At 49.2% G+C, this 14,607-nt stretch overlaps 2 protein-coding genes across 2 annotated transcripts; both read right to left on the minus strand.

Moving 5' to 3' along the window:
• Positions 1–334: 334 nt before the first annotated feature.
• PSV08DRAFT_223924 (uncharacterized protein) lies at positions 335–9,960 on the minus strand (the record flags this gene model as incomplete). The annotated part of the gene is made up of 5 exons (XM_066092184.1): positions 335–2,527; positions 2,586–3,435; positions 3,486–4,230; positions 4,339–7,453; positions 7,522–9,960. The coding sequence occupies 5 exons, from the start codon at positions 9,958–9,960 to the stop codon at positions 335–337; spliced, it is 9,342 nt and encodes a 3,113-aa protein (XP_065949155.1).
• Positions 9,961–11,315: 1,355 nt separating this feature from the next.
• Positions 11,316–12,691, minus strand: PSV08DRAFT_300891 (uncharacterized protein). Its single transcript, XM_014226890.2, has 4 exons — positions 12,466–12,691; positions 12,351–12,379; positions 12,106–12,249; positions 11,316–12,055 (listed from the first exon to the last, which is right to left on the minus strand). The coding sequence occupies exons 1-4, from the start codon at positions 12,614–12,616 to the stop codon at positions 11,645–11,647; spliced, it is 735 nt and encodes a 244-aa protein (XP_014082365.1). The 5' UTR covers positions 12,617–12,691; the 3' UTR covers positions 11,316–11,644.
• Positions 12,692–14,607: the final 1,916 nt, after the last annotated feature.

Raw genomic sequence — 14,607 nt, forward strand, 5'->3', positions numbered from 1 at the left:
CGTTGGGATGCGCTTGTGAGGCGTTTGGGTGAGATTGGTGTGTCATTTGTGAAGTTGTGTGATGCTTGGAACAGGATGCACTGTGGATACGGGGAAAAAAGAGACTAGAAGAAGAGGTATGCATTCGAGTATTAAACATTAATTGATGTAGCAAGCATCTCCATCAAGCAAGAAACGTGACATGTGCCCCCGTTCCGTCCAGACGACTAGGAAATCTCTCAGCTCCAAACCAAACCAATCTTCACAAATACCATTTTGAAAACGCTACGCAAATTCATCGCAAGTTCCTCACGCCAACCAACTCAAGTACACAGTAACTCAATGCTCAATCTTATCAAAAATCGACTTCCTCCAACGCAACACCGCTCAATATCTTACCCATATGCGTCTTCTCGACACCCTCGCCCTCACGGCGGATCTTCATGAGCAAGAGGCGCAAAAAGGGAACAGGCGACCTTGTGAGACGCCACTTTCCAGCCGGAGGATCAATGAAGCCATCGGCATACACCTGCTGGCCTTCTTCGGCCCTGCCTTGCAGGAGACCCAGGAAACCGCAGAGCTCGTTGTACTCATCTAGAGAGCGGAGGTACAGACTGCCGGCAAATAGGTTGAGTTGCATAGTCAGGCTGCGTGAGAGAGAGCGTGGGTTGAAAGCATGCCCAATATTGTACAGGGTAAGCTGGTCAAGGGGTGCGTAACTGGCGTTGGCGCGGGCGGCAAACAAATGGAGCGTGACTTTCTTGTGCTCGCGGATCAATGGCAATAATTGATTCGCCTCGTAGGGGCTGATGATGATGAGATTGCTGACATTCCTTGGGCAACGCGGGTCCGGTACAGAAAGTACAAATTGCACTGGTCGTTGATACGAGTCCGCGATAAAAGCGTCGCGGGTCGAGCCTGGAGGTACGCGAACTGTGTACATGAAGTCTAGCGTTACCAACAAATCGCTTGGGAACTCTTTCAGATTGGCGAGCCGACTCGCACTAGTCGTTCTAAGTGCTTGAAATGCTGGCTTCCATGCTTCCAAGTCTGTAACAACTTCGCCGGTAGTAACTAGCTGCCTGAGATGTTCATGGACTTGATGCTCTCGAGCATCCAAGCGTGGAGGACGTTCGATTTGACGCTCTTCCTCAATTTCGGGAGCAAGCTCCCTCTCCTGCTCTTCACTCAATGTAGCAGATCCTAAGTTCATGGCCTCAAAATCGCGGCACCGTGATATGATCTTATCGATGTTGGGATTAGACATGTCCCAATCGCTGAGCTGAGTGAAACGATCTGTGTCCTGAGTGCGAGGCTTGTACCGCGTTTCCAGATCAACGGCTTCATTCTCCAGAAAAGCTGCCGTATCATCCTTCGTGGTGTTGGCGCCATTTATGAGATTCTTGTGTCGTTCAAACCGTTCGCCTTGTACTGCCCACAAGGGGAGACTCCTCTTCAAGTCAGACCATGTCTCTCCGATTGCCCATGACAGTACGTCGCGAACATCAATTTGGATATCTGAAGGTTTTCCAGTCCGCTCATAGATCTTGGTTTTGATCTCCGCGGGCACAACAAATGTAATGGCTTGTCCATGGCCCAATTTCCTCATCCGCATTGCAGCTTGTGTAAGACGGTCCTTGCTCAATTGGCTACCCAATGTAAGTGCAGCGCGGTAATGACGTGGGAGCTTCAAGTCTGTTCCACGTGTATGCGCCTCGTCTAGGTAGACTACGCATGAATCCAGCATTTTGGCGTAAGGCGATGTTTGGAATGAATCAACGCGAGAGCTGCGATCGAGCACTGCCAACTCTTCATTCTCGAAGTAGACTACCGCCTGGACCTCGCTGCTGCGCATCTTCAGCCATGTCTCAGCAACCTGTCGATTATTCTGTTCAAGGATCGAGGCTCCACAATCCAACAAAACCCTGACATCTGAGTTCAAGCATTCGATGAATTTCAGCAGATGCTCACCATCACTGATGGTGCTACCAATTTTGCGCATAGGCAGAATTTCTACCGACGTCTCGTCCATTAACAGATATGACAACACCTGTGCATTGGTATGATGTTGGCTTGGCAAGTCAAGATGCTTGATGTTGAGTGGGAGTAAATGTTTGGTATCGTTTGTACCAGAAAATCCTGCTGTTGGGTGCGGCTTCTTGATCGCGAGGTCCCAGCCTGACGCACTAAGCTTCTGAGGGAATTGTTTGAGCTCCTTTGGAAAGACCAAACGTGCAAGGTAGTAATCGATTGCGTTCTTTGAATGTCTCAAGCTAGGAAACACTTCTGTCATGCACTGATGTCGATCTCGAATACTAATCCCGGAAAGTTGTTGAAATGCCTTTGGCAGGGTTGGAGATGCGGTTCGAACAAACTCATTATAATATGTGGCTGATTGATCAGACCTCAAGATATGGATGATTGTGTCGAAGAGTTCATTGTCGGCCAACCCCTGATAGTAGTATGACAAGAGTGTGAGAATGATGACGACATCAGGATGCGAGAACTCAGACCTTGGTGAAGGCGAGTCTTTGCTCCTATATGGTACCTGTTTGCACCAAGTCAGTATTTACTTTGCGCAATATAAATTTGAGCATTTTACTTACTGCGAGTGAAGTATTGGGCGTACGTGAATGATCTAGTCCATAATTGACCCGGTACCGCTTCGTTGTGAATATGAATCGAAGAACACCATTAGCGAACAAGCCGCGTAGCAAGAGGAGAGGAGACTTTGTAGTTTCCGTCCAAAATTTGCTCTTCTCAACTGCATCCACTTCATCAATATTTAAGTCCATCTGAGTAATGTAGCGGATGATTGCGTCTTGCATGGTTGGCGGTTGTGACCTTGAAGGAATACCAATGCCTTGTTGAACAACATGCACTGCCAGCAGGTGCAAGGCCCGATCAGCAGAGTCAGAACGCAAAAATCTGATTCTTGGGAACTTGTTGTTGCTATCGTCTTGGATGTCGACTGCATCAGGCAGCTCTTTCTTGACTCGGGCAGCTACAGATGCCAGGGGTATTAGGACATCCTGGATGATAAACCATCGTGTGGGAGCAAACTCAATTGGTTGTTGCTCTCCCATGGTGTATATCAATTCAAATTTCACAGAGAAGTTTTCGTCACTCTCGTCAACGCAGTCGACCGAGACTTTGTCGAAGAACTCTTGGGTCGCCAATAGCGACCTGGCCGTTTCTTGCTGGTCAAGGAGGACACATTCCACAGCCATGAGTTTGAAAGATAGAATATGTTCAGGTTGAATCAGAAGCACGCCACGGTTGGCGATGCACTCGTCGTAGATCTGTCGAATGGTCCGAGCATCATTGGCGCTAAGTCGAAGGTTACGTGAGAAGGGCATCTGGTAGACCCTTCTGCCCAACATTCCTCCAAGCTTTGCTACAAGCATTTGTAGCATTTGCTTGCTCTGAGGCTTCGCAACTATCACCCTCACTAGCCTAGTAATCTATTTTTAGCAAAATCTAGGTTGATGGATGAGAGAACTTACTTCTTTTTGTCGCCATGATGAGCGCTCAGAATTGGAACAATAGTGGTTGACTTGCCACCTCCCATCAACAGCTGCAGTACCACGTTTTGCCCATTCTCGGGTGAACGCATCTGGCTTGCGATGTACTCTTGCTCCTTACGAACTAGGATGCCGCTTTCGGCCTCGAGGAGAAGCGTCTCAGGGAACTGGCGCACATCCCAGTTGGAGTGCCCAATGTGTTGTAACTCTTCCATGAGCTCTACCGGCTTGCTGGAGAGACGAACCAATCTTTGAGCCCTCTGCAAATTGGTTATAGCCAAAGCATATTCTATGATGATCTCTTTCCAGGCTTCCGGTAAAAGTTCGAAGCGATCTCGATGCAGCTGACTGAGCCAGAAGGTAGGCGAAACTCGTGGCGCATGCTTGGTCTGGAACTCAATCTCGCTACTAAACAGACCTTCAAATAAGGAGGAAATCTTCTTGAGATATCTGAGACATTCGCCCAAGTACTCTTCCAGAATAGTGGCGGCATTGACAATCAGATCTTGGTTTGTGTGATTGGTGTTGAGATGTTTTTGGAAGGATTCGCAGCTCATACATAGATCTTCAACGTATTCTTGCTCACATTTCGATTTGGAATATGTAGTAAGGTGCTTGCAAAGATCTTCAAGCCTCTCCATTGTCTGGGAATGCATTGTAGGCCCATGTGTTTTCGCAATCGTGATTTGTGGCTCAGATGGTGGTGTAGGAAAGTTCAGATCTGAAACTAGAAAAGATGTTAGGAAAATCACTTTAGACAAACTCGCGAATACATGATAAGCCAAACTAAAACATAAGAGAGAGCTACCTTGTTGGCGTATGAGAGGTATTGAACCAGCAAAAATACTCCCTATGCTGAAAAAGCGGTTGCCAGGGTCGAGGCCAGCCTTCCTTTGAGGTAGAGAGCGGCAGTAGTGTGATTGAGGTACGCTCAAGACATTCTGACGCGCCAGTACTTTTGTTGACTGCCCCAGATAGTTTAGGAACTGGCGATTGTCGTACCAGCTTTTAAAACAATCTTGAATTCTCACCATTGCTTCGGCAAGATCAAGATACCTCGTGTACTCAAGCTTTGACTCTATAATAGGTGCTCGAACAGATGCTTGGGTTTGTAAGTCTTTTGCAACGCTCTCGATTGCTTCGTTCTGCCGAGAATTAAACAGTGCCTCGATTCGCTTTTCGTGTTCTTCAGAAGTCTCGTTATTCATTCTGGGTGACGTAGCTTCCGCAGATGTATCGAAGGATCTGGAATTTTGAACAAGAATCGAGCGTATCTCTGTGACTTCGTATCTGTCTCCTCGTGTCAGATCGAACCGGGAAGCAGCAGGCGGCTGTACGGCTGCCATATCCGGTAGCCTTGAGAATGCTACCAGAGCTTGGATTGTAGTCATATCAGCTTCCTTGGCAAATGCCATGGTGCAAAGCCATGTCGCTAAATTGTAGCGGTTGCCGACTCTGGGTAGGGTTCGATGCAGCGTGCACCAACTTGCAATCAAGTGTTTTGAAGGAGCTTCAAGCCATTCAGAGTCATATCCAAGACTCCCAGGATCGAAGGAATCGTCAACGCCTTCAACGGTAGCTCCTTGAAAATGCTTGCGAACGAGATTTCCCTTGAGATCCAAGATGCTGCTGTGTAAAGCAGCTTCATCCCGAAGCGCTAGAATGCCAGCGATGAAGGCATGACGGCCCCTCTCGTTTTGTACTATGTCTCTAGCCTGGTACCGAACGTCATGGGTTTTGTTGAATTCCCCAGCACCAAATCCTGCAACGCGGAAGGTACTTGACCGTAGCATATCGCGTTGATCCAAATGGCGGTCCGATATCAATGCCAGTTTCTGTTGAGCATTTTCAATCAAGGAAAAAACCGCATTGTCTGGATGAAATAATCGCATCTTGGCGGCCTGGTTCAGCAAATTGGATACCATCATTCGAAAAAAAACGTGTTGCGACAATGATGGAAGACGCTCATCCCACTCAACTTGTTGCATTACCTTTAGGTTTTCAGGATACCACTGCCTCTTTGCGGAAAGCCCAGCTATATGGCATAGAAGCTCTAGGTTTGCTGGTGTGAGAACATCGAATGAGCATACTGCCGCTGACCCAAGGATTTCAACGCTACTTTCTGTACCAGTGCGGTGGGTCAATGGATCTGGAAGACATCCGGAGGTGATGCCATGCAGGTAGCCTAAGAAAAGTCGACTCTGTATCTCTGAAGTGTCCAACAGTCTACCAAGGTCGGTATCTATAGTGTATGCGTACACCTTGTGAACATTTCCTTTGCAGATTGACACAATGGGATGATGGCCAGAACGATAGTCACTGGAATAAATGATACTCGATGCATCGAAGGTGTTGGGCGCTGGTATGAGGACCAACCGTTCTGCCGTATGTTCATGTTTGAGTACAAGCTTACTGACCAAGCCCACAAGAGTTCCAATGCTCTGGTCTCCATCAATGCTCATGTCGCGATACTGGCAAGAATATATTGGACTTGCTCCTTGTTTGATGTAAAACCCGAGCTGAAGTCGAGGAAGCTCAATGTTGATCATTTGAGTTGTGGTATCAAGCTTGGCATGTATATGCCTCCCTTCTTCCAATGACCGGAGTGTCTTAGAAAGTATCTTCTCAGACTGACTCCCCAGGCTGATCAAGATCTCAGAACCTTTTATCAGTCGCCAAGCACTGTTATGAACATTGCGGGCCAAACGCCACTCTTCAGGTGCTGACTCCCACGGGCTATCTCGACGCCGAAAGATTACTTCCTTGCGTTTGTGATCATACCAGTGGATATAGCTCGTCAAGAATGCATCGGGAAGCTGCTTTTGCAATACGCGTGATGGAACCAGATCGAGCTTCGTGCTATCCCCGTAGGTGACTATCAGCATATCATTGTCTTTCATTCCAAAGTGAAGCTTGTACTCGTGGTATAGAGCCTTTGCCGAGAAACGCATTCCTGGTTCGCTGGTTGGTACGACTTCCAATGCTGACTTTTGGAACAAAGGTTTGTACATGTGATGGGACATGTATTCGGGAGGAAGTCGAGACAATGGCAAACCATTTACAAGAAGCTCACCGGTAAGTAAGTTGATATGCACCGACAGCAATCCTGAGGTGGTATGGAGCCAGTGTGTTTTGCAACCACCGAGTGAAGTCCAAGGGTTCTCTGAAGTCGGATCAAAAGCTGCCCAGTTTACAGTGACGGCGTCTGAAAGACTTTGACCGTTTGAGAGGATTCGATCACGTAGCTTGGGGAGAATCCGATACATCATCCACCTCCACGATAGAGTTGTGCTCCTCAAAAGAATTTCGTTCTCGGACTGGATGAAGTTGATATTCTCCTGGATGATTATCGATGCTTGCATGAGAATTGAAATTGCCGACTCATGTTCTAGGATCGACCCAAAGTCATCTTCCTCGACATCATATGTACTTGTACATACAAGAGCAATCTCTGCCGCCCTTGAATAGAGTTCTGTGCGCTGGTCATCATCTGTGGATGCGGCCGCTCTCTGCTTCAACTTAAGAAACCATTTGAGGCAGACAGATCGCAGTCGGATAAGATAATCAAATCCTCGTGAACGGACTTCTTGGGCGGTAGTCAAATTAAGAACTCTACGAGCGACTATAGAGAATATGGCAGAAGCCCGCCATGATTCCCAATTTTCCTCAATGCGCCCGAGCGCGGTCTCAAGCTGTTCCAGCAATGCACGACCAAAAGAGGCTTCCTTGAGGATGTGATGAGTTGTACGCTCAACACATTGCGCTGGAAGTCCAGCTTGCTGTACTGCCTGAAAGACCATACATTGTGTCTCGACCTTTGAAAAGTCTATTGTTGGTACCGCCAGCTGGGTAAGAATGTTGGAATGCAAGATGTGGTTTCCGAGAGACAATGCGCACAAAGCCTTGTACTCGTCAATAGAGAGGTGAGCTGGGCAGTCCGATAAACTGGCCTAGGTGTTGAACCTCGGTTAGCATTGTACTATAGTAGCATGTAATGCGCAAGAATTGTGGAACTTACAATAACTTCATTGGCAGGAAGACCATTGGGTAAACAGGGCAGACGGTACATGAATCGTTCCAGTGCCTTTGATCGTTGCGGCATTTTGTACATGCATCTATTTGGGATCTCTTCCGTACAATCTGGCGTCGTTGTGTTGAACTGATTGCTGGTAGTATCGTAGTAACGATATTGCAGTGCGTTCTCCAAACAAATGTCATTTTCCTTCAAGTTCTGGACAGCTTTCATGTTATTTCGGTGGGTAACTGTGTGGCTTTTGACTTCGGATAGTGGAACGATAATCCTCTTTGAATAGTGTGGAGACAGTGCATCAGATAGACCGTGATGATTCTGGAGCGTAAACTGGAATCTTGGTTTCACTGGAGTCTTCTCTTGGCAACCCATTACGGTTGTAATGAAATACGCTGAGGCATCTCGCCAATTGCTAAAAGCTTCAGGTATTTTCAGTTCGAATACCGTTGCTTTCGCTATACGTTTTGACGAGGACAGCGGCCACTCATAGATTGAGATGCTAAGATCATCCGCGCTCTTCTTGGCCGCACACCGACAACAGTAGGGATGATGCACCTCCCTAGTATATCCATGGTAACGATTTGTGACTACCGTACGATAATCGCAACAGGTATTGCGGTAAGTGTCCATGTACTGGCGATAAAGAACTTTGAGACTCTCTAATTCCTCGCACTTCTTCTTCCGCAAGACTGCAGCATCATGCTCAATCTTTTCCAACGTAGACTGGAGCGATTTGCATTGGTCGAAATATCGAACTGCGAATGAAGAAGGCTTACCGAACTCCCGGTATATCGAAGGTCTTCCCTGGATTGCTTTGTGGCGTCGTAAATCAACATAGCCCTCAATAGAGTTGAGTCGATTCAGTTGGCTCTTCAGTGGAAGTACGAGAGATTGGAACTCCTTCAGATTGATCTCTGGATCGTAATCGGTCAACATGGGATAAATAGCGCATGCACATCTATCGCATGATATCCAAATCTCGGCAAGAGTCAGGTACATGACTGACATGGCGATCGGCGATTCATCATACGCAGTATTGGCGAAATCATAGTAGGTTTTCATCAGCGTACGAAGTTGCTCACAGGCGTTCGAATCATAGAGGTGGTGATGAGTCCAATCCGACAAGTTATGCTCGACCCAATGCTCCAGAGCCGCCAGACGAAAGTACTTGTCGTCCTCAGGACCACCCAGGTTATTTGGCAGTGTAGACGGGCAAAACGTTGGATACAGCGATGTGGGGACGTATGTTGACGGGATGTGCTCTTGTTTTCGGGAAGTTATCTGAGACAGGAAGGCGTCCAGTCCCGAAAGGTTCATGTCAAGGTCGGCCTCGGGTTGTAGACTGGCAATGACGCTTGTATCTATGTTACCTTCCGTATTCTTGACCAAGCCAAGCCAATGTTGATTGATGAAGCGGTGAGCATTGAGAATGCCCGTTTCGATGTGGTTGACCCAGGACGTCCCGAGGTACTCAGAATGTTTGAGAGCCTTGAATTTGCGCAGTCGACGCATCAGCTTCGCAGAGACGGCATGGATTGGTTCGCTTCCCAAGCTTTTCCAGTTACGCTGAGCCAGTTCAAGCAGTTTTGCTAACATGGAGATCATGAACGCCTTGTACAACACGTCCTCATGCAGTGTACCTGGTGCTTCGCGAATGAAAAGAAGCTGTAGCGATACGCGCAACAAAAGCCACAGCGGAGAACGTCGCCATGGTGAAAGGCAGTCATTCCAGAGTACCTCTTCACGGGTATGTTTCCAGATGTGCTTGACGTCTATTGGCTCACCTAAAGCTGCGATAGTGTGCATGTATAAGTTCGTGACTATACCAGGATCGGTAGTGTCGCGTTCTTCGCTCATGACCTTCCGGTTCTTGGTGATTTTTGGCTGGAAGCTTGGAACCTTCTGAGTCGTCATCTTGGCCAAGGTACTGGAGATCGACTGAAGCAGTTCTACATTGCCGGCGATTTTGGTTACAGGGATGCTTGCCGCATATCCCGGAAAGCTTCGTATAAGTCGTCCAGATTTCATAGCCGCTTCGTTAGTCGGTGAGAGTTCGAAGAATTCGAATTCAATGTTATCCCCAGAGCGGCTGGCGAGTATTCCAGCGTTCTGTTCCCGAATCTCAATGGGAACTGCTCCAGCAGTATCGTGTTTCGTGATTTTGGAAAGAAGACATTCCAGTTGTAGCTCATTGGTGAGTCCATGCTCATCGCGGCTACTACGGAGGTTTTCGACAGTGGCAATGGCCGCGATGACAGGCCCGACGTGTTCGATCTTCACGTGGTCCTTCAGAGTTTTCAGAGCCTGGACGACCACCTCAAGGAGGGCAACGTCATTTCCAGTGCTTTGATCATCTTGTTGTGGTAACTTTGGTGGAAGAACCACATGGTGGTAGAGATAGGCTGTGGTATCCGCTAGGAACTCCATGGCCCAGAATGCTCAGTAAGCGTGTGCTAGGATGGTTGCGTCAGTATATCAAACATGGCTTCTTGTGTTTCTCTCCGTCACTGGTGGTAGGCTATCTCTATCAGTTGAGATAGATACTCACCTGTCTTAGGTTTGTGAACAAAAGAAGCGGTAGATGAATGCGTTGTATCGTTGAAGTTGTGGCAGTGATGTCACCACGATTTAACAGAAAGATTATTGAAAAAAAAAGCTCTGCAGAGTTCAAGTTGAATGTGTAGGTAGTGCAAAATCTGATTGTGCGTGTGGCGCTTTGTTGACAGTGAAACTGACAAACGGACTGAGCTCACTTTCACCTTATACCTGCGCGATATCCCATTATCCCGATAACCACGCCGCTAGATGGAATGAACGAGAATACTAATTTGCTCAGCCATGAGTTTGTTGCTCCTTAATTCATGCGCATGGAGTACTTTGGTCAAGCCAGGCCAAACTTTTGCTCATGTGAAATGGTGCGCGCGTATCGCAAGGCTGGATGGACAAGGCAACAGCTTCCTCAAACCGGGAGGCCAATCCATATTACGGACTTGAGAAACATGTATCAGGGATTGAGCCATCTGTGCTATGTTACTGATTTCTCATTCGTAGAGGCTCTTGACGCGCATCCTCTCAGGCTGCGACGTCAAGCGGCGCGGAGACGCCGCAGTCTAAGCCACTCTCAACCCCCATCATCTACAGCCTTGTCTTGTCCCGAGCTTTCAACGATAGGATAGGAACCTCTCAATCTCAATATTGAATCACAGGGTATGTTTACTGTTTGCGACGTGGGGGTGAAAGCGGAGAAAATGAGGCACCTTCCGAGGCGTAGTCGTGCCATCATTCCGAGGTGAAGACAAGAATTTTGGAGAATATGCCGGTATTTGTAGAGCGCTCTCGTGAATCTTGAAGTGAAAGTGGATAATATGTCACAGTTGGGTGTGTAGAGAAGCGAGGCAAAACCTTTTTGAAGAAAAGGTTTATGGGAGGGAAAGAGCAAGTCGAATCAAGTGCCACCACCGGCCAATACGAACTGGGTAGGCAGGACCCCAACACCATTGCCAAGATTGAAGAGAGCACAGTTACACTGGCGATAGTATATCAAAGGCTGAAATTGAGTATTTCGCTATTTTGTTAGCTACAATTTACAGCCTGGAAATGTAAAGTATCTTCTTCGCAGACAAGAAGAGTTCATGTTGTATGTTAGTAGTAAGGCCGGCTCTTCTCTTTAAAGTCGGATTGGCTATTTACGTATTCTCGTGTACTAACGGTGCAAAAGGGGGGATACGAGAAACTCGAATAGCAACCTCCACAGTCTCCACAATCTGATGCGAGTCATCTCAATAAGCACGGAATACACATTACGCGGCTTGAACCTCACATGTACATATTTATAGCAAATCGCACAGATCCTCCAGTTGCTCATGAAAACGCAGAAACGATTGCAACTTGGTTGATTATTGTAGTGACACGACCCATGTCTGTGCCCAAGAAAAAACGCCACGGATGCCAAATTCCCGTTTCCAGTAGGGTATTATCAACATGACCAAGAGGTTGCTGATCAAAATGAAAGCATTCTCGGGCGTTGGAAAAAAACCCATTTACTACTACATTTGAAGAAAAAGAAAAACTCCGTTGTCATAATCCGTGTGTTCAAGATGATACACATTATTCACCGCGACTCGACAGCCATTTCGGGGGCGGGTTTAGGCATAGGCTTGAGCTCGGACCCAGCTCCGCTTTCCGCCCTCTTGCGGCCTGTTAGGGAAAAGTGGTGACTCGAGGTAGGACGCTCTTCGGTGCGGTCATTGGAGTGGTTGTTGTCGCCAAAGCGGGAGAAGATGCCGCGCTTTTTGGGCTGGGGCTTGGGCTCGTCATTCAGCCCCACATCCTCGAAGCCCTCCTCGGGTACCTGATCGTGGCTTTCGCTAGAGCGGCCTTGTTGCATGGATGAGCGGGGTGTGGCGCGCGAGCGACGGGCGTCAAAAGAGCGCCGCGTGTCCATAGATCTGCGCGCGTCGAGCGATTGGCGGGGATACGTCTCGTGGACACTGTCAGTGATTGGCGAGCGCGCGGAGATGTCCTGGCTGGTGTTAGAGAGGAAGTTGCTGCTGGTACTGGTTATAGATGTACAAATGATCTCCGGTACGAATCAAAACTTTCGCGCGAAATGCTAAAGGGCTCATTTTCGGCAAGAAGGCTCCGGTGGTTCGATGAGGTTGTCGAGATGTTGGACTTGGTGTGCCAGAAGGTTGGCTTCTCGTGGTGTGGTGAAGGCTGTCGCGCAGTGAGCCAATGTCTCTCAATGTGGCCGTCCCTGCCGTCGCAATTCACATGCGCCGCATCAATTCCATATGCGCTCAAAGGGCTAGTCTTACCGGCAAGTAGACGCCGCTATCGTTGATCTCTACACAAACTGTAAGCGCCCGGTCGTGACATGTGCAGTGCGCGGAACACGCCTCGCGCGCCCGGAATATGGCATCAGAGTCTCACCACTCAATTTGTATTCTGCTGGATCCTTCAGCTGCAAGGGTGTGGCCCCGGAGACAGTTGCGGCCTTGAAGTCGTTCTCCGGGGCGTTCCGTTGGGCGTCATCAGCCTGGTCAGGCGCACCAGCGCGACGGAAAGGGTTGCGGATAGGCATGGCGGTAGGGCGGTGCAGGGCAGAAAAGCGCAGTACAAAGGCAGAGTGGAGTATCGGTGCAGGCTGGAGTTTGGCGGTTGTGAATCCAAGAGGAACTGCTCGATCTAGCGACTAACATCATGACTTCCGTCGCCGAGCCAATCGGGCAGGAACCAAGGCCGTTTGGGGTTTGGTGTCGGTGCAGACATGATCCGGAATTCGTGCGAGGGGCGTGGCGCCTAAAGACGTCATGGTACAGGAATGTCGAGGCTGCGACTTGTTTAAGAGGTCAGAGTCTCTCCGTCAGCACTGGAGGCTGTATGTATGTATGGCGAACACTGAGGGGATGATGAGGGGCAGATGCAGCAAAGAAGGAAGGCCTCCGGGCGGTCCCTGCATAAGACGACATGGGAATCCCTCAGGTACCGAACGACGTGAACCGAGGGCGCGTCAGCTAGCCACCAGTGCGCCCATAAAACTGCTTGTTTGCACCTCGCATGACCCGGCCCCGACTATCGTGACCAGAGCCATTGTTTGGTGCTTAGTGGTGGTGGTGGCTGCGGCGGGCGAGAGGGGCGCGAGGAGAAAGGCGCCCGTCTCGCAGGCCAAGAAAAAGGAAACGGAAATGCAAAAATGGCTGCTTCGGGGTAGGATGACGTTGTTAGACGAGACGCCTGCCGCCCATTCGAAACGAGCGTGGCGTTCCTTGTTTCTCAGGCAAGTCTCCGGGCCATGTCTGTCTCCATGACCCCGCGACGAAACATGTGCCTCAGTAATGGTTGCCTCCCGGTTCGCAAAATGACACAGTCAGGGACACCAAATGGGAGCGAGCAGCACCTACCTCGGCCAGCTGAGGCAGCATGACTTTATTTTCGGAAGACGGGCAGCAGGCCCCCCCCCCTGAGACGGTTGTAACCCGCTTCTTCCGACCGGCCGTCGACTGCAATTGACTTTCGCCGCAGTGCTGTCTTTGCCTAAGCTTCTGACACACCTTTTCGGGGCCGCATTCACGTGAGAACGCTAATGGCACATTGGGCGCAGGTTATGGACAAGGAAAGAAAAACTTGGTGCATGAACTATTGCCTAGCTGGCATGGCTTGCACCACCAAGACGGAAGACTGCAATGGTCGGAGGCAGGGGACTGCGCATGGACGAGACGAGTGCGAGCGAAGGGCTTTTGCAGGACCCCACAGCAAATACGATGACGGCATCGCATGTCATGGTGGTATGTGCGAAGACTACATGTGGACATGCAACAGTGGACTGTTACGTTTGCACGTGGTCACTGCGTGTGGCAGGATGGGATGAGCTGAGTGTAGCTATATGTGTGTACCTACCTATACATGTGTTGACTGCAAGTGTGCATCACCTCTGGGCGCCACGGCAACCGACAGAGGCTCCTGTGTCGAGGGGCCAAGATGGGTAGCTCTGGCTAGCTCACCCCGAGACAATGGACGGCAGGCGCTGGTTGGCGATGGGAGCAGCGACTAAAAAGGAGCAAGATTTGGGATTTGTCCACGTGTGGTGTAAGAAGGGCGCGGAGCAGAGCAGTACGGAGTGGCCAAGGCGCAGGAGTACGAGAGAGTTTCGCCGATCACCAGCAAACAGAATGGTGCCAATATTACGGTGCTTACTGCTGCTGCACACTAATGGGGTGGATGCATCCCTCAACTTTGCCGAGACCGGGTGGGCCCTCCAAAACGGCATCACCTTGGCCAGCAAGAGGGAATTTTTTTTGGTATCCAAGGCCCTGGTGGTGTGCAATTAAACAGGCAAAGACAGGATTTGCTTGCATGCAGACTTGATGCCATGGAATCTGGATGTCTTGTGGCTGATGTGGATGCAAGTATTGGAGCAGGAGCTGGAAGCAGGAGCAGTCACCGAGCCAGGGGAAGTAATGGTTGCCGTCTTCGCTGTGCCATTGCCTTGGTTGAACGAGGCTGTGTCGGTGTAAGACTGAGTGGGTTTGCATGGACATATATATACACAGACATCTCTATCAATGTATCGAT

This window comes from Bipolaris maydis, assembly GCF_028858645.1.
Source record: "Bipolaris maydis strain C4 unplaced genomic scaffold PSV08scaffold_7, whole genome shotgun sequence".
NCBI lineage: Eukaryota > Fungi > Ascomycota > Dothideomycetes > Pleosporales > Pleosporaceae > Bipolaris > Bipolaris maydis.

What these genes read in the sequence shown, in the direction of transcription:
- PSV08DRAFT_300891 (XM_014226890.2), bottom strand. Translation starts at nt 12,616, where the DNA reads ATGCCTATCCGCAACCCTTTCCGTCGCGCTGGTGCGCCTGACCAGGCT. An exon ending in AGCAGAATACAAATTGAGTG is followed by an intron (nt 12,380 to 12,465) that starts GTGAGACTCTGA and finishes CAGTTTGTGTAG; the next exon opens with AGATCAACGATAGCGGCGTC. An exon ending in ATTCGTACCGGAGATCATTT is followed by an intron (nt 12,056 to 12,105) that starts GTACATCTATAA and finishes AACACCAGCCAG; the next exon opens with GACATCTCCGCGCGCTCGCC.